Source organism: Protomyctophum parallelum (assembly GCF_964188405.1).
Source record: "Protomyctophum parallelum genome assembly, chromosome: 19".
NCBI lineage: Eukaryota > Metazoa > Chordata > Actinopteri > Myctophiformes > Myctophidae > Protomyctophum > Protomyctophum parallelum.
Genome location: NC_139717.1, coordinates 28,683,228 through 28,706,735, shown reverse-complemented (window position 1 = coordinate 28,706,735; position 23,508 = coordinate 28,683,228). Strand labels below are relative to the sequence as shown.

The 23,508-nt window shown below is 45.1% G+C and overlaps 2 protein-coding genes across 2 annotated transcripts in view; one reads left to right on the top strand and one right to left on the bottom strand.

Moving 5' to 3' along the window:
• The window catches only part of vgll2a (vestigial-like family member 2a), a 436,332-nt gene that overhangs the window by 394,799 nt on the left and 18,025 nt on the right, over positions 1-23,508 (top strand). The window lies entirely within an intron of this gene.
• The window catches only part of fut8b (fucosyltransferase 8b (alpha (1,6) fucosyltransferase)), a 41,445-nt gene continuing 30,872 nt past the window's right edge, over positions 12,936-23,508 (bottom strand). The window contains exons 7-9 of the mRNA XM_083790794.1: positions 18,923-19,099; positions 16,654-16,804; positions 12,936-15,072 (exon numbers count right to left, since the gene is read on the bottom strand). Of these exons, the coding sequence (XP_083646920.1) occupies positions 14,734-15,072; positions 16,654-16,804; positions 18,923-19,099 (667 nt within the window). The 3' untranslated portion in view covers positions 12,936-14,733. The remainder of the gene's footprint in view (positions 15,073-16,653; positions 16,805-18,922; positions 19,100-23,508) is intronic.

The following is a 23,508-nucleotide window of genomic DNA, read 5'->3' as shown; positions in this document are numbered from 1 at the left end:
TCCCACATACAGCCAATGACAAAATGTCTCAATGTCTTCAAACTAGGCTACTTGCCAAATAGTAGGTGTCCGACCTAAATCTGTCACTGTTAGAGTAGGGATTGATTCATTGATTGATTGATTAAATATTTTATTGACAGTTACAGCAGATCACCTCCGACCACTGCAGATTTACTAGTTTTATTAACATTAGTGTACTACAACAGATTGGTTAAAATATTTGTATTTCATGTGTCAGAACCCTGTCCCTGCTGCCCAGACAGCCTAGCTGGCTGGTGGTGTTACCTATAAGCTAAGGACAATGGCTGTTTGATGTTATATTTGCTGCTGTATTGTCTGAAGGAAGCCAAACAAACTCTTCATGTACTTACTTACTTAGGCCTACCTGTACACAAGATGTAACAATAAAGTACAACCTTGGCCCAGGCCGTAGCGTAACGGTCTGGGCACCTGACTGGTAATCCAGTCGCAGTGTGCCGCGGGTTCGACTCCCGGACCCGACACGGCCTTTACTGCATGTCATCCCCCCATCTCTCTCCCGTTTCCTGTCAGCCTACTGTCTGTCCCTTCAAAAAATCAATAAAAGGCGTAAGCCGCAAAAAAATATCTTAAAAAAAAGAAAAAAAAAGTACAACCTTGAACGACCATATGCCATTAACAACAGTTTTGCGATACAGGCAGGTTATGATGAGTCATGACCTTGCTTGCAAAACAACCTTGTGTTCTAGCTGCTCAGCACGTATTGGCTGCATAGGGGCTAATGGCCAAGCGTTTATGTAAGTGTGTTCTAGCTGCTCAGCACGTATTGGCTGCATAGGGGCTAATGGCCAAGCGTTTATGTGTTCTAGCTGCTCAGCACGTCTTCGCTGCATAGGGGCTAATGGCCAAGCGTTTATGTAAGTGATTCACGTATTGGCTGCATAGGGGCTAATAGCCAAGCGTTTATGTAAGTGATTCACGTATTGGCTGCATAGGGGCTAATGGCTAATAGCTGCTCAGCACGTCTTCGCTGCATAGGGGCTAATGGCCAAGCGTTTATGTAAGTGTGTTCTAGCTGCTCAGCACGTATTGGCTGCATAGGGGCTAATGGCCACGTATTGGCTGCATAGGGGCTAATGGACACGTATTGGCTGCATAGGGGCTAATGGCCACGTATTGGCTGCATAGGGGCTAATGGACACGTATTGGCTGCATAGGGGCTAATGGACACGTATTGGCTGCATAGGGGCTAATGGACACGTATTGGCTGCATAGGGGCTAATGGACACGTATTGGCTGCATAGGGGCTAATGGACACGTATTGGCTGCATAGGGGCTAATGGACACGTATTGGCTGCATAGGGGCTAATGGCCACGTATTGGCTGCATAGGGGCTAATGGACACGTATTGGCTGCATAGGGGCTAATGGCCACGTATTGGCTGCATAGGGGCTAATGGCCACGTATTGGCTGCATAGGGGCTAATGGACACGTATTGGCTGCATAGGGGCTAATGGACACGTATTGGCTGCATAGGGGCTAATGGCCAAGCGTTTATGTAAGTGAGCACGACAGCGACACGTATGATCAAGCACGCTATTATTTCCTTGTAAATTCATATAGGCGCTGGATGGAGCTGGAGGAAGCAAAATTAATCTCATGATCAAATATACATGTTCATGAACTAGTTATGAAGCATACAGTATATCATTAATGGATAAAATGTAAGGCCTCCTTGCAGCCAGTGCCTGGATCAATCTGTCCTTATACTTTGTCTGTAGATTCTACAGCACCATGCTTCCAGGGAACTCATCTCTCCGTGAGGAGAGAAATCAAGGGTTTTGATTTTATTTTTGGTGCATATAAATTATTCAGAGTGCATTCCCGTACATTTATCTGTGATGGAGGCTGGCTCTTCGGTGGGTCTCTCTCCTTCTCTGTCTAACTTACCCATTCTGTCTGTCTATTTCTCTCTTTTATAATGTAGGCCTCACACACACACACACACACACACACACACACACACACACACACACACACACACACACACACACACACACACACACACACACACACACACACACACACACGCAATCAGACAATCAGATCTCTCTTTACCTCATCTCAGAGGAGCCTTGGCAAGCACTCTGAGGAATATATGTATCAGGCCTTCTCAGCAGCTGCAGTATACACAGAAGGACCATGGACGCGCAAATATATTGCTCCATGAGGCAAGGGAGGTGTTTTCCAGAGTGTACGCAGTAGAGTTCTTTGTTAGAGTTACACGAGTTGGAGTTATATTTACTTTGATGTGAACAAGACTTAAAATCATGTTACAATGTAATGTGTTATTAATGTTGAAGGTGGTTAAATGCGTTTCCGTTGTCTCCTGACATAATATTGTATGGTTAGAAAAGCAGGCGTATCACTAGTGGGAAAGTGATTGTTTCAAATAACCTGAACTGATTCGGAAGATCTGTATCTGTGTATAGACAGTGAGCGAGCATGACCTCCTTCAAAAAGCACTGCCCTGCCCTTGAGCAAGGCTCTTTTTACAAAAAGATCTAGTTGAGCTGCAAGAGAATATTGTGGTTGTAATTGTCGGCAGCTCCATTGTGTCGATATGTACTGTAAAGGGTGAAGCAGGGGAGAGCTTGAGAAAGTTATATACCTTCCCTGGAAGAATTTAAAACGTTTACTATCTACCCTGACACCTTGAAGACAGTCCTTCTCTCTGTGTGGGAAACAGCCATCACTATTAGCTGGCATTTACTGTTGTCTCTGTTAAATGCAGATCGAGCTATACTTCAGTGTTTTAGCTGATAAGATCTTGTCTGTTTTAAATTACAATCTGTTTTTTATTGTATACATTTGGTGTGGACCCCAGGAAGACTAGCGACCACTTTGTGGAAGCTACGTAAATGGGGATCCGAATAAAGAAAGAAAGAAAGAAAGGTTGCCTGCATATAATGGCACTCCAACTTTCAGCAGCTGTCACAGATTGCCCTATAGGGAAAATGTATTTCAGTCTTTGTGATATGTGTTACTAGACAGTAGACACCTTTACAAACACATTGTTGAACAAAAGTATTGGAGTTAATTGCTCCGCCCCAAACCAGAACAAGAGCAAAAACCCAGAAACCCAGCACGTTGTTACACGCTATTGCAAAGAAGCTGGACAGATCAAATATACTGTAAAAGGAACATTTGTGACATCATTAAGAGTGACAATTGTTCATGGGAGATACTGAATGAACATCTGTGGTTTCAGCTTCACAAGGAGAACAATCAAGGTCTAATTACTTCCTGCTCTCAGAACTTGACACTTGGTTGACTTGACTCACTGACCCAATTAAGGGCCATTTTTGATGTGGCAATTGCAACTACTGAGGCTATGGTAAAAACACTTAAAAAAAAGAGAAGAGATGCTTGGTATTGTGGCTGCTTTGGAGAGGTTATCCTTTAAGATGAATAATCAGTTGGATAAATATGATTCGAAGTGGAACGTGTTCCTCAGTCATGTTGCAGGTCCTTGATGTGATCCATGGTCAGGCAATGCCCTTTTGATTGTTTACTGTATTAGTATTAGTATACATATGATATGGTTGATGATGCTGCGTGTTTGGTCGTGTAAACTAATTTAAACTTAATTTGATTTATTTTTATTTGTTTATCTTGTATATCTATGCATTCGTATTCTGTTGTTGTTGTTGCTTGCATTTGTTTTTTCTGTTTTCCGTTTTCTGTATTTGTAAAAAAATCCAAATAAAGTACTGATCATAAAAAAATAAGAGATGTTTAGTAACAAACAACTTCAAAGTTTGTATGTAGGGGGCAGCAGTGGCTCAGGAGATAGAGCAGCCATGTCTTGGAAATCAATCAGAAATAGAATCAGAATCATTGTGTTTTTGATCATAGTTCCCCGTATTTTTCCAAGAAACAAAGAAAGGGTCGGAGATCAAGGCAAGAAAGAACATTTTAGAAGCTTGTTCCACATACAGACAGCACACTCGTAGGGTCTCTCTCAGCTAATTTACAAACGGCACATCCATAGGGTCTCTCTTGTCCAATGTACAGTAAAGGGGTTTCCAGATATTTACAAGCTTATTTCACAAACAGTACAACCATAGGGTCTCTACAGCCGTACATCCAAGGTGTGTGTGGAAGGTTTCATGAACTTCCATCAATGCTGTATCTATACAGTAGGCCTACTCTTTTCTTTGCCCCTTTTCTTTGCCCCGATTAAATCTGCTGTATATTGTCTTTGGTGACTGATTCTCCCCAGCGGGATCAATAGAGGTCTTATCTTAATTGAGAGAACATTCTCAGCATGTTAACTTTATGGAAACAATCCTCCCCATTAGCATTCTTTACATTCTTGGTATTCAGATGGCGTCATATCTTGTTATGCCAATTGGCTGAAGGAGTTTGTCTATGAAGGTAAAGTATGTACTCCTCTCCCACGAGACCCACCCAACGGAATGTCTCACTCATCTCAGCATTGTCTGAAAGAGATCAGGGTTAAACTGCATTGATTACTGTTGTAGCCCCTGTCTCTGCTCTTATACTGTATAAGTACAATTTTGTTCTTACTTATGACTTAAATATTCAGTAATAAATAACCTTTTATTTGAACCACTTGGCCCGTATAGCCATCCACTAGGCAGGGCTTTTAGACTCTTATATTGTGTTAACTGGTAGCATTATTTAGCCACTGCTACTGTGTCCTCGATGAATGTCACGCCAAGGCATTTTAATTTAGGAATTCTTAGGGTCCAGGGATACTGACTAGGGTGCACATGGACCACAATAATAGAGGGTATGCACAATATCCATCATACCCGGAGCGGCCGGGAACACCTACTGAGTGGCAAAAAACTACTTTCTAGCCTTGACAGTGTTATGACTTATGTGTGCTAAGTATTGGACCCTCGTCTGGTTCTGGTTCTGGTTCTGGTGTGTGACGACCTTTGGCATTTCCATGGGCAAGACGGACAGGCCGGCCCGGGAGAAGAGATTAACATGACACGAAGACTTGGTCACATTAATTCATTCACACAGTTTATTATACATACAGAATCTTATATAGCTTGGATACTTCATGTCCTACTGACGTCACTGACTAGACATCACAATCACTGCCTGCAGCACACGGCCTTCAGCATGCCCCTAACACAGCCCTAAAGTATGTTACAGTTCAGGCAGTGCACCATACATATAAGTACATTGCATATTCACGTACAAGTACCAAGAATCATTACACAGCATGTGGCATACCACAACAGACAGCCCATACTGTACGGCCAAACAGAAAAGTCATATCTGATTGCATTAAACTACGTTAAATGACGTTAAACTCACTTTGCCACTCACTTGATGCATGTGCATACGCCGTACGCTCTATAACAGCGGTATGTGAAAGCCTGTGTCGGACTGTCGGTGTTGGGGGTCAGCTTCCTCACTTGACTCAATTAACTCCACACACAAACCAGCATCTTAAGAGCTTAGATTTTGTTGTCGTCAAAAGACTGAATTGAAGGTGAATCGACTGCAACTTTGGCGTGTGTCAACAGGAAGAATCAAATTACCACGCCGCACTACTCCACCACCACTGCCCACCCACCCCGCACCGCAGTGTGAAGAGACCTTATACTCTATGGAAGAGACCCATACACAAGACCGTTGTGAGTTCTCCAGTCCTTCAACAACAGAGTGCAGGCGCCTATCGATCTGAAAACACCGCCGCCGCAGCGAGGCCACTCTGAAATACGAGCTGTGAAGCCGGTGGACTGGAAGAGAGCTGGTAACAGAGCAATGAACGCTGTCCTGCTTTCAGACACAGAATGATGATGAGGGTGCCTCGAGGGGACGAGGACAGGTCATTTGAAACACAAGTGGGGCTGTGTACAGTAAGTGTATGAAATCTCAGCCATAACACTAATTTGTTATGAACCCTGTATGTGATCAGTGCTTTTGTTAGGATTTCTTTTTCTTCTTCTTTTTTAATGTTTTGTAATATTGTTAGGCTGTGCTGCATTGTCCCGGATTTGTATTTTGTACCACTCCACAAAATAAATATGCATTTGAATTACAAAAAAATAGGGAGCTTCAGACTCCATGTCCATGACTTGACAGAATATTGCAATAACAGCTTGCAATTAATAACACTTTCACTGATCAATTCTCCAAAAAGGCACAAAGTGTACAAATCACATAAATAAATACTGGACAATGTGGGGTCCAGAACCCAGGAATGAGGTCCACAGTAGATCAGCATTATGGATCAGCTTGTAGATTAGCTATTTTTTTATATTCTGAAATGTAACTGTGGACGGATATCTTCTTACGGCCCGTCGATGCAGCGGCCCACCAGGATTGTCCCAGTATGCCAGATGGCTCGTACACCATTGAATGAGTCTGACAATTAACATGGAAGGCAACATTTGGACTTATACATAACATGACTTAAAATGCCATCAAAAGGCTCCTTAACACCTGCTCCTCCCAGAGCTAACTGGATAATTGCATGGCGATGCCAGATGCAGGAGCCAGACAGATAAAGTTAGACCACGACGAACCAAACCAACATTGGCCTATTATTTTGGTATTGAGACCAATCACTGCATTATGATTAAATATCTGTCAGGGAATGTATCATATATGCAGAATGTCCATGTCTCTAGAGGCAGATTATTTGATGGCATTTTAATCACCATACAGTAAGACACAGGTGCATGGCTCAGAGTCCATTGGCATCCACCAGTCAAAGACACTTTCACATTTCACACTTGCACATTGACTCTGGCAGGGATCGAACCTGTGATTCTTTTATTGTACAGTGTGTCCCCTCCAGGTGGTTATCCCAGGCACTCTCAGAAAGGATTCACACAATAGAGGGTATATGTGCATGCATAAAGTGAGTGCATGGCAAATCGAGTTTAACATTGTTGTAATCAGATAGGACTTTTCTGTTTGGATGTACAGTATGGACTATCAAGGCCTTCTTTTCTTATCTTAGTCCTCTTGCACTCAGGGCGCGTAGAGCCAACCATAGCCACCAGGTCTCTCCATCTGGGTCTGTCGTGACTCGTGGGCAAGGTGTTGAGCATTGTGCGGGGCGCCTCTAGGTCGTCTCCAACCGGCTTGCTGGGGACTGAAGGCCAGGATGGTGAAAGTAGTTTTGAAATTTGCTAACTTCCAGGTGATGATGATGATGCCACATGGTGCATACCCTCTATAGTCCCTATTCCACAAACCCAAAGGGAGGTACGGCAGTATGTTCAGAGTTACATCTGCCTGATTACCCAGAGTCAAAGGCATTGGATCCTATGCCGATGAGGAACGAGTGATGAGCTACTTTGACATTTTGACATTGAGGGCGAGCCAAAAGAGCCCCTGCTGCAGCTCCTGATTTACTGCCTGTGGAAGATGATAGCACTTTGCCTGCCCAGCCTCCTCAGCGTGACTCCTCCGCCACTGACAAGATGCACTTTCAATGCAGGACTGCAGCCTCAATCTGCCAGAAGTAGGAGCTCGTTAATCCATTAAGACCTGAGACCAGATTCTACAAATTTCTTAAAATCCTGACAGTTTCCTATAATGCTTATCAGTGGTTCTCAAACTATTTCACGTCAAGGACCCCCAGAATTATCTGTATTTGTCCCTTGACCCACATCTAAAAATATGTTGTTCCAGGGAGCAAAAAACCACCACTGCCAATATTTGAGTTAAAACGTTTGCTGTGAACGCATATATTCAAAGATTTGTGCCACATTTTCACGATTTTTCTAAAATAGCAGCACCGACTGCCGCGTTACGAGCTTGTAGATCTGCTATTTCTCAACAGCTAAAGTTTAAAATAATGGTTAAAAGTCGTTAAACACTAAAGCCACACAGATACTTTCCCATCCTACACGGGTTAACCTCAGCAACGCCGTTAATTTCATCAAAGCGCTCTTCACTTGTGCTTGGTCATCAGATTAAAAGGAACCAAAGGCCACAAGAGACCAAAGGCGAAGGAGCGGTTAACGAAATAGAGCGGGTGGAAGATGGCGGTGGTATTATAGGGCAGTGTGGTGGGAAAAAGTACCCACCTTTTTTACTTAAGTAAAAGTATCAACTACTGCAAAAATAGATTGGCCCTTTTAAGTAAATGTACTTTAGCTACGTTCCACCACTGCATTAGGGGAGTTACAGAAAGGGAAGAGGAGGTGGAGAAGGAAAGGTCAGGAGGAGACATGCAGGAGCGGAACAAGGAGGGGACAGTTGGGTTGTCAGGGCTGTCTTGTCCTCTGTTCTTAATGTCCTCCTCTCAGCGGGCGCCGAGACACGAGACGTCTTGCCATCCCTTAGCTCCTTGTCTGTCACACAATGACACCATAATTACACAGCAGGGGCCAGGGGGGATGGAGCAACTACCCACTATAAGCCTCCACACAGAAAGACAAAATCAGCACGTTCTGACAATGATGTGATTCAGCATCTGAATTTCCCTCATTTTCTTGATTATTTTCCCCCAATGTGTTTTACTTAAGATAACAGGTATTCCCCCCACCCCCATCCTAACCTACCCACCCACCCAGGCCCTGGAGCTAGGGAACATTTCATCACAGAATGAATACGCATGCAGGCTATATGCATTAATCGTATTTCCATGCCAACTGGAAGCATCCGCATATGCAGTGGCATTAAGATCTAATCACCAGTCTACAGCAATGGTGATAGGCTCAGGGGGAAAAGCACTCTTATCATGATCAACAGAGCACTCAGAGGTAGAAGCAGTCTCAAAAGGCTTAAGAGTAAAGTAAATGATTTCTTTCTTTCTCAATCTCTTATTGGCAGAAATGCAACATCACCGGCGCCATTACAGGCTCACCTGCAGTCGGCGATTAGAGTTAGCCTCTGTTGCTGAATAAGAGTGAATGTATGGCTGATGCAAACGTGGGCCAATTATCCTCCTCACCCCCATTCATCTCACCAAGAGACCACCATCGATTTGCAATTAGTCAGGGAGCGATGTGGGGGTGGGGGGGGGGGGGTTATGGGGGGGGCAGTCGGCGTCCACAAACTCTGTGTGTCTCACTTTTACAAACCGATACTGTATCTCTTCTACGCAGCAATTGTTGTCACTGTGGATAAGTATGCGGCCGTAGTGGCACCTCTGAGATATATATATATATATATATAAGTATGTCTCCTCCTCTGTCTCCCCGTCCTCTCCTACCCCGTCTTGAGGCACGCAGCGCTGTTTTATCAAACCCTGACTGGGAAGACAGATGGCTTTGAATAGGGGAGCCTAATGTAAAAGTGTGTGGAGTATGGCGGAGGGGGAGATAAGCGGCAGCCGGCCATTTCTCTCTGGCTGTGCAGGGGTACAGGGCCTTAAATCACCCGTTATCTCCTGCAGCCTCAGCCAGACGCTAATGGTCATCACGGCGGGGCTGAGCCCTGCGGGCAGCAGGGAGGGGCTGAGGCTTGCGGGCAGCAGGGGGGGGGGGGGGGGGGGGTTGGGGGTATTGGGTGGAGCGGTGTGGGGTTGGGGGGGGGGGGGGGGGGGGGCGTGGAGTCTCTATGGACTCATCACTGCTGCAGCTACTACGACTAGAACATATGGGCATGCAACGATGCTGCGTGTGTGTGTGTGAGTGGGCGGGGGGGGGGGGGGGGGGGCGGGGGGGCGGACAATGGGAACATTATTCTACGTATGTACTCATACAATGCTGGGTTGCTGGCATCACTATCGATGCAAAGGCATGTTAGTGCTTGTTCACTAAGGCTATTGTGATAATAGCACTATCAAACAGCGATGTTATCACACCGTGTTTGTGCGCCATCATGATATTGTCGCCATTGATGAATGGTGCCTCTAATGTGGCATCAAAATCATGTGGATAATAACTTGCGTTGGTCTATTTACGTATACACAGCATTATGCTTTTTCTTCTTTGACTGCACCAAGCTACAGGGGTAATGCCGAGAACAACTTCCCTGAGTACAATAACAGGGCCGTTATCGGTGACATCACAGTGTTCTCCATGAAAATGTTCCCGTGACACCTCCCTATCGGCACATCTGTCCCACTGTCAACAGATTAAGCTGCTGAAGTCATTCCTAAGAATACTGTTGCATAAATAGGAAAGTTAACATGCCCATTTATGTGCAAAGTTAGATTTGGGAATTTGGAGTTTTTGAAACGCATTAAAGCTGCAGTGTACAGTACTTTCAAATGTCACATTGCACTTAGCATTCTGAAAAACTACCGTATTCTTCCTGCAGATATATTTGTTACAGTACAGAGAAGTGCTCTGGCACACCAGTCAGGGATTTGCCTATATTCGTGGCTTCTTTTGTCTCAGCATTAAACTGAGAGCATTGATTTATTGGAAACAAAAGTACTGTATGTGAGCCAAACAAAACACCCTGCTCCACTCAGAGGCTTAACTTGGTCCAATCCTGCTGACAAGGCACTGGGCAGGAGGCTGAGGCATGTAAAAGTATAACCGAATCACTAGAAATATACTATGAGGAAAGCTATCTGTAGCCTTGGTGAGGTCAATGGTCCCCCAAGTGCATTTGAGTAATCAGTTATGTTATATAGGTGCATATACAGTATGTATTGTACAGAGAGGCATGTGGAGTCAAATATGTTTCACACACATACTTGGTTCACAAGGCGAAAAATCGATATACCATGCGATCCATTTCACCCAGACGAACACCTGACTCTTCTGTGTAGGGATCTTTGGGCCCAGCCTTGATGTGAGACTGGGTACTTCAGGCTGGTTTCATCTACTACCGTGGTGCAGCCGGGCTACTGATTGGACCCGACAGAAACCAGGCCACAATAGCCTTTTCCATTTCCACTCTCCTTGCGAGGCAGTCGGAATGATTTTGCCTGCCCTTTACAAGATTGCTATTCAATGAAGCGTCAGCATAGCCAGTTATCGTATATACAATGTGAATTCCAATCAGTTAAACTGCCGCATCACTTCCTGGTCTGTGTTCTTTTCCTGCATTCGATATCAAGTCAGAACTCAGGATTGCCCACCTCATAAAATCAAATGGCCCTTTAGATCAATGTTTCTATAGTCGGGGGCTCTGGAATGTAATTCTGCAAACCCCAGTTTGCAGCTAGGAATAATTAATCATGTTAACATGGCTGTGCAATCCACCACCAGCAGTAAACAATATTACACTTTTGAGTAGCATGGTATGCTTTAAATCAGTCAAACCTTTAAAATTAAATTAAATTAAAACAAAGCGACTGCGTGCAAGCAACTACAAAACCCACATGACTATGCTAAGCCTTGATCGTGCAAACACACAGAGGTTGATAATGACACATTTGGAACATCCGTCCATTAACAGACGCAGCATGTAAGCAACCCTGTGTGTGGGAGGAGGGAGGCGTCACGTTGGGCAGTGTTTAACCTGTCAACACTGGACGTGTTTAAATACGGCTCAAGCAGTGAGATGGCACAACCTCCCTTCAAGGCTCACCTTCACAGCAGAGGCTACGAATGCCCCATGAGCTCCAAATGAGTGATACAACAGTTAAGACTACAAATAAAGGGAAGTGAATCTGCCCGCTTAAAACCTGAACACTCTCTACCAGCAGCACAGGCCAATTAACAGAATAATTAACTGAACTAACGTCTCTCTTAAATGACTGTTACAGGCCACTGTGACAGCAATTGTGTTTTAATTAAAGTGCCCTTAGCTTGTGCATTTATAAAGCCCATGAGGCACTCTAAACCCAGTGAAAAGATGTTCAAAGGACAACGTGGCGAGCATGTACATGTCGTGTGCGTGCTGCACGTGTCAGGCAGGCAAGGGAAAAGGCAATAAAACACTTTTTCCCCAAAACGTCATCCCCATTACCCAATGCCGTGGTTTGTTTTGTATAGTTGTCTAATGGAGCATGTAGATCACTGATGAAATCAAAAGCTGGGGTCTGCAATGAAACTCTCAGAACACCAACAGGACAAACCATAAATAAGACAGAGGAAAAGATCATAAATGCATCAGACTAGCAGGAAGTAGGAAGTAGGACACTCAACTGTCTAGAGAAACAAGTTCAATAATGATTCTCTGCCATACCCATTTTGTGGTGCCCAGACTGCCCACTGGGAGTGGGAGTACACCGGCTGCTTTCAGATGCTGGTATGTGAAGCGTGAATTCATGTGGCTGGATAAGGCATACACATAGAAAGGTAGAGATACTTCCTCCGGCTCTAGGGCATGTGTATCGTATGGCGGCTGCCATATTGGCTATCCAATTAAAGAGAATCTCTTTGATCCAATATGGCTGAGGCACAGCATGATGCCACTCACTCAAGTGTCTACTGGCCAATCACAGCACGTCTTATCCGGGACTAGTCACTGGAGAGGAAGTGATGTCACTGAGGAGTAAGTGATTCTGGCAAGTCCCGGAAAAGACATGTTGTGATTGGCCACTTAAGCCACTTTGAGCTGCAGCATGCTGTGCCTCCAGCCCTCCACCATAGCCAATATGGCAGCCTCCATAAGATACATGTATGTCACTCCAATGAACTGCAGCTGCGAATGAGGTATCTAGGTTTTATACTGTACAGTATACAGTATGTGGGAAAACGTGCATCTTATAGTCATAACAACGCATAATATAGGAACGTTCCTGTAAGGCACAACAATGGCTAGATAGGCCTACTCATTATAATGTTAGGCCGCAAGAGTTTCATTGCGAAATAAGATGTACATCAATTGGGGAAAAGGCATCGTATGCTAAACGTCCTTACAGTCAGACTGGAACCTACTTCAGCAAATTATTTTTTAGATGAGTTTGGACCTCATGCTCAGCTGAACATGCACATGTGTTTCACGTGAAGACTGAGTGAGTGAGCAGGTGTGGTCAGTCGAGAGTGACGGGGGAGCAGATGGTACTTCAAAATCAAACAGGAGAGAAAAAAAAAACCCTGTATTGGTTTCTCAAGTTTATTCGATCTGTGGTTATCAAAGACAATGCCCAAGAACATAAGTTATGAAATAAAAAAGCCTTCATGGTAGAGTGTGGTGGTGGGGGGCACTGTTATGACAAAGCATCATCATGTTTTTTTAAACATAGGCATATTTTTCCTCATTTCTTTTAAAAACAGCAAGGTTAAAAGTAAAAGGACAAACAAACAAAAGATAAAGAATCGACAACAAAGAAATGGACAGAAAAGATGTGGAAATGACATTAGGACTTAATAGCTCAGTGGAGTGTTTCAATTTGGTGAGCCTGGGGACAGCCCCTACTCTGTGTGTGTGTGTGTGTGTGTGTGTGTGTGTGTGTGTGTGTGTGTGTGTGTGTGTGTGTGTGTGTGTGTGTGTGTGTGTGTGTGTGTGTGTGTGTGTGTGTGTGTGTGTGTCAACATCAGTTCATTGCAGTCCACCTACAGTCTTACCATTGTTCATTAGGGGTCAACAGTGGCAGCCTGGGGGGGTCACCATTGTTATAAGGGTCAACTGAGGTCAGCCATACAGTCCAGTGCCAGTGTCCCTCTGGCCACAGAAACATTATTCACTCAGCAGGGAGGCCAGAAAGCACACTGCTCACCATTAACAGGCACTGGGTTCATGACATGGCCTCTCAAAACTCACACATGCACCACACACAGTCACACAGTCTCTCACACACACACACACACACACACACACACACACACACACACACACACACACACACACACACACACACACACACAGAGAGTACAGTATACAATGCACAAGCCACATAAACACAAATTTAAGACGGTAAAAACAACCAATAAAAGCACAGCATGGTAGTATAAAATTAATTGCACATGTAGAGAAGAGATGGACAATGGGGGACAGTGGAGATGGATGGAATGAGACGGAAGGTGGCGAGGAAGGCAGGAAAGCAGTGCGCATGGCAAGAAGAACGGTACATTCAATAAACAATAAAGGAGAAAAAGGCAAGATTAGAATAAAAATAAAAAAACACAGAAAGGAATTAAATAAAAGTCAAAACATTTGTCTCCCCCTAGTTCATAACAGTTTGTACTTTCTTTTTTTTTCTCTTCAAAGTCATTAGTTTGTCATTGTTGTTCTTTTTTTTCTTCTTCTTCTTTCCCCCAAACATTGATCCAAAGCTGGCTCGGTGAGCTTTATCAGTTTCAGTCCCAGTCTTTATCGGGAGAGCGAGTAAGGGAGAGAGAGAGAGAGAGAGGGAGTGAGAGAGAACTCAGTCGCGGAGCCTTCATTGTTTTCCTGCTTTTGTTTCAAATCAATGTTCATGTCTAAGATCTCTACATGCCCGATCATTACTGCACCAGGCTTGGGGGGCGGGGGCTTGGGAGGGGCGGTTGGTTGGGGGGGGGGGGGGGGGTACAAGTCTTCCATGACTTTATAGTATATGCACAGGCATGTACATAAATGCACGCGCACGCATACGTAAGTGCGCGCAGGCTTGCGAGCACAATGAATGTGCGGCACACCGTCTATTGCACACACACACGCACTCACACATACACATTCATACCCACTGGCACACAGTGCATCCTATTTCGTGTTATTTTTTAACCACCCCCGGGTCCAAGCTATAGCTTTATGTTCCTCATCACTCCGCTATGTAAGTGCGCTCTCTGTTCTGTACAAAAAAAGCAGTCAAGTCTCCTTCCCTGTGTCGGAGTGTGTCTTTTTCTCCTCCTTCTCCTCCTATAATCTTTTTTTGTTTAGTTTCTTTTTCCTTCTTCTCATCTCTGGCTTTTATTTTTATTTTTTCTGGGCACTGAGCTGTTTGTCCGCCTCCGGGTACGTGGGGTACTTGACGGTCTCGATCTTCTCCTTGACCTTGTAGGACGGGTAGAGGCCGGTGCGGCCCAGTTTGCGGTTGATGCCCTTGGAGTATCCGTCCCAGTGGTTGCCGGCCACCCCGATCACGTCCCCGGGCTCCAGGGGGACGTCCTCGCCGGTCCTCGGCTGGTGAGGGTAGATGGCGATCTGGTTGTGCGCGTTCTGGCCCCCGAAGTAGTAGATGTCGTCCAGGGAGTAGAAGAAGGACGAGGCGTCCGGATGTAGTGTCTGCATGATCTCATACGCCACGCGGCACACCTGCAACACACACACACACACACACACACATTGATTGCAACCATTTCACTCATCACTATGCAATATATTTATAGGCATGTGATGTGGGCATGTGGCATTCTATTTTATTCTATAAAGCAGTCGTTCCCAAACCTTTTAGTTTTTATGGGACTCAAACGAGTGAAAATAGCCAATCTATAAGCCGCCTCACTGACTCCCTCACACGTTTTAAATCCCTATTAAAAACCCATTTGTTTCAAAAAGCATTCCTATAAATAACCGTTTTTGTTTTTCCCTGCCTTTTACTGATCTTGTGTTATTGTCTCCACCAGGCCGAAGGCATGGGGAGAGAGTATGTTTTGCACTCCGTCCGTCCGTCCGTCCGTCCGTCCGTCCGTCCGTCCGTCCGTCCGTCCGTCCGTGTGTGTGTGTGTGTGTGTGTGTGTGTGTGTGTGTGTGTCCGTCCGTGAGCAGCTAATCTCGGCCACCGTTAACCCGGTCGATGCCACATTTTGCACACACACTCCCTGGATGCCAACGATGAGCCCCAAACTTTCCAGAACGGCCTGTTATAGCGCCACCAGGAGGCCGCTTTGTGCAAAACAAGTTTTTGCACAGTACACCTACAGATTTTGTCCAAACATCACGCAAATTGGTACACAGTCTCTCTAGAGCCATTCAACGAAACCGGTCTTTCACATTTCTCAGACTCCATCCTGATTGGTTAAGATTGGCTTCCAAAGTTCACAGGAATGCTCACTTTCAAACAAAATGCTGCAAATCATGAACACATCGCGTGATTTCCGTGAAATTGTGCACCCACATTCCCACTAGGCCGAGGACGAAATGCCACATGAACAATTTCAACTCAGCCTCAAGGTGGCGCTATAACTGGCCGAAAAGTGTTTTTACCTCTATCTGCACGGATCTGTGGATAACTTTGTATGCCAAGTCCCTAGAGGCCAAGGAAAAACCTTTGCCTGGAATTTTTCACATCTGCTCTTTATAGCGCCACCAGGAGGCCGACATATGTAAAACACATTTTCTATTATTACTCCTTCAGATTTTATCCAAATTTCACGCAAATCGGTACACATGATCTCCATAGTCATGCCATGTCCTACATTCCTATCCTGGTGGAGACCTGTGCCCAGAAGGGCACTTTTTCTAGTCTTGATTTGTTTAATGTTTGGGTATTTCTTGTTTATTACATTCATTATGATAGATCATGTCACATTTTTCTTATCATTCCTGTGCAGCACTTTGTGGCTCTTGCCTAGAAAGGTGCTACTGTATATAAAATAAAGTTATTATTATTATTATTACAGATCTGCTATTTTCACTACTTCTTAAAAGTTTTTATTTTATTTTATGGAATTTCTTCTTTTTATGTTTTGAAAAACGTTTTTGTTTTTTAACATTTGAAATAACACAACTTTGTAGGAAACTAAAAGTGTTTTTTTCTCCTTGCGACCCAAAAATGTATCCCGACCTCAACCCATTGTTTGGGAAACCGTGCTATAAAGAAATGTACACACAGCTAAATCCTCAGTGTTCATTCAGGCCTGAGAGTCACCGAAATCAACCCCATGATGGACCCACCTGTGAGGAGAAGGTGCAGACCAGGAAGTCTGTCTGCGACAGGAAGTGGATGTCGAGGATGACTCCTCTGAGGGAGTTCTCTGTGTATCGGTTGTGGAGGCCTGCCGACCACGAGATGGAGTTATCACTGATGAACTCGTATTCTGGGTACCTGCAGGGGACAAGGAAGAGTCAGGAGAGGACATGTGGGCACCGAGGCGTGCACAGTGGGGATGATTCATGACGCATCGGACGGACATGCGTGCGCGGGTGGCGCGCACGATGCGACAGTGTCAGGCCCAGCTCCAGGATGAAATGACTTGAGGGGGCAGTTGAAAATGGAGAAGGGGCCTGGGCCATGGCTCAGTGGACCAGGCACCTTGGCTGGTAATCCAGTCTGGCAGTGTGCCGCGGGTTCGACTCCCGATCCCACGGCCTTTACTGCATGTCTCCCCCCATCTCTCTCCCCATTTCCTGTCAGCCTACTGTCTGTCCCTCCATAACAAATATAAAATAAAGGCGAAAGCCACAAAAAAACATAAAAAAAAAGAAAATGGAGAGGGGGCACACATCATTTTTATATAGTAAAACATTATGTACTGTACATAAAACTTAAACTGAGAATTTTCAACTGAGGGTGCCAGGCCCCCTCTGGCACCCCTCGTGGCACCGGGCCTGGAGAGTGCGGTCTAGCCAACACCAACTCCCTCTGCCCTCCACACTATCCTACTGTAACATCAGGGTCTTGAGGTTCAGGTTCATTTATTTCTTTATCCCCGAAGGACGATTTGGTTTACAGCAAAGCATAACAGGCAGACACATGAATCACATAAGATATAGTAAAAAGAACATGGTACACATAGAAAATAAAAACAGCAGTTCAAGGTATCAGTGTAGCAATGGAAATTCATAACGGCGACAAAGTTACCTCCTCCTCCTATCGTCATTTAAGGCCTGGATAGACACAGGCACAAAGGAGAATTTATACCCGTTACTTTTGGCCCCTGGAACCTTTTGGCGAAGGCCGGAAGGAAGCAGCCTGTACTCTGAGCTGAGGGGATGGGAGTTGTCCGAAAAAATTGACTTGGCTTTCTTAAGCACCTGGTTTTTAAAGACATGATCCAGGCTGAGGCAAGGAGGCAACCAAGGTGCTCAGGAGGTGTGCAGGTATAAAAATTGTAAAAATAGTAAAAAGGTGCTCCTGTGATCAATCGGGATAACACATCGATGATGGATGATCCAGGCTGCTGAAATGTACTCCTGCTATTTTTGAGGCCGTTCTCACAATCCTACCAAACTGGTTTTTGTCCTTCATGTCCAGGTTTCTGTACCAGCAAATGATGGAGAAAGATATAATTGACTCAATAAATGCACTGTAGAACAGTTTCATTAGAGATGTATCGACCTGAAATTTGGCGAGCCTCCTCAAACAAGAGAGGCGTTGTTGGCCTATCTTACACAGCAAATCACAGTTTACATCGAATTTCAGCTTGCTGTCAAATGTGGTGCCCAAGTATTTGTAGGTGGTCACCATGGACAACACTGCTCTGGGGAACTGGGGGGATCTCCTGAAGTCAACACACATCTCTTTGGTTTTTGAGACATTTAGTTGGAGAAAAGCATCCCCACACCAAGAGAGGAAGTCTTCAAGTATTTGGCCGTGGCCAACTTCATCATCACCAAGCAAGCTGAGGTCTACAGTGATGTTAGCTAACTAAGCTGCTGCGCCGCAGTGCATCTACGATCTTGCCTTTCCTGGCTTTGCCCTGGATTGGCTCAGATAGTATTAATCTGATTGCCTCTAGTTCCGGATGTCTGACGCAGTGCCCTGCCAGCCTCATCATTTTCTCTCTGACAGGCAGGCAGCAAGACCCTCTAATAGGCATGCGAGGGAGCAAGTGCACACACACATACTGCACATACATAGTCATAAACTGTGCACCGGCATGCATTATACACATACTGTACGTGCCGCACGCACGCACGCACGCACACACACACGCACGCACGCACGCACACCAGTAAGAAGCGACCTTGCCCTTTAGGGCGAGGCCACGTGCACGCATCTGCCTGGGTGACAGCAGACTGCTGGCGCTTTGGCATGGGGTTAAGATCTTAATTTCCGATAGTTAACTGCGACCTGTGGTTGCAATAACACATCCCCCTAAGCCAGGGGTTCTCAACGTTTTTGGCTGGATTTTTTTTTAATAATAATTGGGCAATCCCACCATGGGTTGAGAACGCCTGCACACACACACACCCATCCACACACGCGTGAGTGCACACTCACTTAGTTTTGGCCTCCTGTAGCAGTGAGGGGTCGTCGGTGGCCAGGTACACCCGTTTCTTGTCCACATGCATGCGCCTGGCCAGGAGCTGGTAATGCTCCTCCACATGCACCATGTACTCTTCTATGGGGTGGAACGCTGCCTCGGTCCCCACCTTGTCTGTCCTCCTCACATGGACCCTGGGGATGGACAGAGAGCATCATATCACATGGTGTGTTCCGGCACTGTCTGCACCCAGCGGGCTCGGTACATGGACATACTAAATCACCATTAAATACACAATGTCTGCTTTTTGTCCCAAAGGTTTTATACAAAGTGAAGTGAATGCAAAAAAGAGAGACGCAACGAGGGAAAGAAAGATGAAATATTGTCAAAATAGCTAACTTTTCATACTGCACAAATTAATACATGGATGCATAACCTTTTCTGGCAGCAAATGCACAATTTGTGTGTTTTTAATATAATATAATAATTTTCTGTAAGTTGCAGTGTACAGTAACACAGCTCTGTTTACACGTTTCTCTATTCTATTTACAGAGCCATAGAGAGGAGTGGTTCTAGGTGAATAGTTACTCTGTCCTTGACGTTGCATTCACTCTGATTGTGATAAAAAATGGACCCCTATGGATGCAAGCGTGTGATGTGCTTTTGCATTCAGAAATGTTCCCACACATCTGCGTTGTGATTTCTTGCACAGTGGAACTGACACAGTTCCAAAGGACAGAAGAAGGAACAAACAAACAAACAACAAAACAAACGACAATGCATGTTGACATCTTACAGAAGGAAAGAGAACAGTCGGGAGGACAACTATGTGACTGATGCTCGCGTTTACACATTTAATCTCTTCTCAAACGACCAACGGCGGTATTCCCAGGTATAGAGGAGAAGAAAGTGGGAGTGGGAAAAAGGAAAGAGGAGAGCCAGGGAAGGGAGGTACAGATATATGTGTAGAGAGAGAGAGAGAGAGAGAGAGAGAGAGAGAGAGAGAGGGAGAGACAAGAGAAGAGACGCAGCGAGGGACATTTTGAGAACGAGGGAACGAGAGATGAAGCGTGACACGGATACACAGAGAAAAGTGTGAGAGCACAGTTAGAAATGGAGAGAATCAGAGAGAGGTATAGATGGATGCAAAGAGAGGAATGCACAGAGAGAGAGAGAGAGAGAGAGAGAGAGAGAGCGGTATAAATAGAGATGGGGGTAGTTGTAGAGATAGAACATAACAAACAGACAGTGCCTAATGACTCTAGCCAGATATCAGTTGACACTTCAGTACTGAGGAGGCACAAACCCCATTATTTACTGGGGAAATAAAACCCCAGCACAGCGGCTAAGAGGGAGGGGCAGGGGGGACAGTTGGGCTTTCCTAGTCTCTGTGAAGCCTGACCTATGCGTGGCTGTGTGCAGGTGTCGCACATCATTAACAGCTGATCTACAAGCTCACAACTGTCTCAGTGGTGCAAAGCATTGTGAGCTTGTAGATCTGCTATTTTCGCCGCACGACAGCCACGCGCAACTGACTACTGTTTGATCTATGTATACTGCAGTGCAAGTATGTGGCCTGTCTTCTGTTAGGTTCTCTCTTCTGTTCGCCGGCTTCTTTCATGTCTGCCGTTTGGTTCGTGTGAAATTTGTTTCGTGCCGTCCCCTCTCCTCTCCCTCAAGGCACGGGCTATAATTAGTCCCTTGCATGTACTGTACTATGTCTATATGTACTGTATATAAGGTGTATACAGTACTAACTGTATCAGTATGTACAGTATATATATTGAGAGTGATTCTCAACCGAGGCCCAGCAAATTGCTTGTGTCGATGCAGCCATGGCTTGGTTTTCTGTCGCATGCATTAACTTTACTGTCAACTAGAAACTATAAGAAGTCCACCTGGAATTTCGTGAAAATGTGGGGAGGGAGTTGGCGCTGCTCTGCGGCGACATGGGCATAAGGGCTACGCTTGCATGCAGGCCCCTTGTCTAAGACAAATGTCTTCCTCGGGAGACAAATAATAAAGAACCTTGAACCTTGATACTATAGCAGGTGTTGCCGGCTGGCCTTGACCTTGTAGTCCATGGTCACATTACGTTAGAGTCAGGTTTTAAATTAGGGAATATTCAATATCTCTATCACTCCATAATTATCACATTAATTCTGTAAACCGCAGAAGGCCGCTAGTTGTTTTGGTCCCTTTGTGTCCGGATAAACTCCATTGTCTGCGCTGATTGGTCAGCTACAACTAGGGTTGATAACTGTTCAGAGTTATGCATAATGCCTGGTGGCCCGCCTCCCCACAGTCACAACTATGGTGTGCTTCTCCTGCTCTCTCATCCCATTCCACCTTGCGGCACACTCGGGCACAACAGCAGTGTGGGTTGCGAGAGAGAGAGAAAGAAGAAAGGCAAAAGAAGAAAAAGAAAGCTTTGTTGTAGCAGGCACTTAATTTCAATAGGCTGTCCCCAGCGATGGGAGAGGAGTGGGTTTCTCTCACAATATGGGAGCGAGGGAGATAGAAGAGGACGGGAGAGGGGAGGGATGGGTTTAGAGTAGGAAAAAAAGAGTTGGAGATAGAGATGTGTGGGAGAAAAAAGACAGGAGTGAAAACGGGAGACCGGGGGGTGGATTTGAAGAGAGAGGGTCGGGTGTGGAAGAAAAGGCGTGAGAATGGTGAGAAATATGTAGCGGGACAAAGAGAGTTTGAGCGTTTGGTGGATGGAAGAAGGAACACATGAAAGAAGACAGCGAAGAGACGAGTTGAGGATGAGTCGGGGATGAAGAAAATAAGTGACAGCTGGGGTTGAGAGTGGTAAGGAAGGAGGGCTGGGAATGAGAGGGAAAGAGAAAGAGAGAGAGAAACTGTAGCGGTTGAGGTGATGAAAGACAGGGAGAGGCACTAGGAATCAAAGCGGCGTACAACTGTGAGGGAAGCAAACAAGCGAGAGGAGAGTGAGTGTCGGAGGAGTGAGTGAGTGACAGAACTACACACAACGGAACAGAAGAGCCTGGGAGACAGCTGGGAAGTGCGACTCAGCAAGGGAGAGAACGAGCAAGAGAGAGAAAATATAGGAGAGTTATGAAGGGGAAGAGAGAGAGAGAGAGAGAGAGAGAGAGAGAGAGAGAGAGAGAGAGAGAGAGTGGGGCACATACTGTACACATGGATGACTGCACACAAGACTTCTGAGTGGCAGATCTAAAGCAGACTTGGGTCAAACAGTACTTCAAAACCTCTCACTGTTTGTTTTCAGCTGCTTTCTGGGCCAGGTGACTTTTTAATGGTGTCTAGAGACATCCTTCGGTTGTTTTAACTTAAAAACCCTGTATAAAACTGTTCGCCTTGAACGCTGGTTTCGTCTTTCTTTGGTCCCGACAGAGTCAACGGTGGTCAGCCGATGCAATGAACTCCTGAGCTCTGACATAAATAAGCACAGAGTTCTGGGGTCGTGTGACAGGAGCCACGATGCTAACCTGTGAGTGACTAATGGGAGCACTGCATTTCTTGTTGCTTCCGCAACAACATAATCAAATAAAATCCCTTGTTGTTATTTATCCATTCTCAAATGGTCATGGCTGGGCGCTGACTTGTTCGTCAATCAACTCCATAGAAAATAGACAATCTACAATCTCACAATGTGGCTCGAAGCGACACGCTGTGATATTGTAGATCTGCTATTTTCACTAGTTTGGGTCATTGGAGTACGCTCAGGCTCTCCTTCAGTCTCTTGAGCAGGCCTCCAACTGTGTTAGTCTTTATCTCAACGAGACGAAAACTAAATACGTAAATAAATGCAAATCCTTTATGCCTGTATATACTCTATGCCTGTATATACTGTATGTTGTGTGTATTGCTTTGTACTCAAATTATTGTTTTTTTTTATATACCTGTGTTTGTATGTTGTTTGTATGTCTGGCCTCGTGGGGAAAGATGGTGGGTGGGTGGGGAGGACTGGGAAGGGAGTTGTGGGAGAAAATGTAAAAAAAACGAAGAGTCGTATTCTCTTTCTGTGAAAACTGCACATGATCTAATTCTTTGAATAAAATTTACTTAAAAAAAAATGCAAATCCAACAATAACCATATTATAAAAACCCTTAACAACACTCCTCTGAAACAGGTTGATGACTTTGAAACAGGTTGAAGTCTTTGGGTTCATAAGGACCTTTCTTCCCAAAAGGACTTTCAAACTAGGAAGGGTACGGCCTGGTCAGCCTGCAAGGACATGCATAAGATCTGGTCATCCCAGCTTAGTAAGATTTAGGACGACCATTGAGCCGATTCCACTCTATGGCTCCGAGACATGGACACTTTAGAGAGAAATTAGAGAAACGGTTGGATGGCATTTACACCCGCCTTCTAATGAAAGCGCAAAATCTCTCTTGGAAGAGCCACCCAAATCTAGAGCAAGAGTAAATGAATGCTGCTCAGATTTCTTCCCGTTTTTACAGAAAGTCCTCTGGTTTCGGTCCCAGCCCTTCTGCACAGTCTCAATGAGTATCGGGATATAAGGTTAACACAACTAAATCAGAGGCTATGATGATAGCAGGGGATTGGCCGTCCCAATTAGACGACCTGGTCTCCTTTAGGCGATCTAACCAGGGA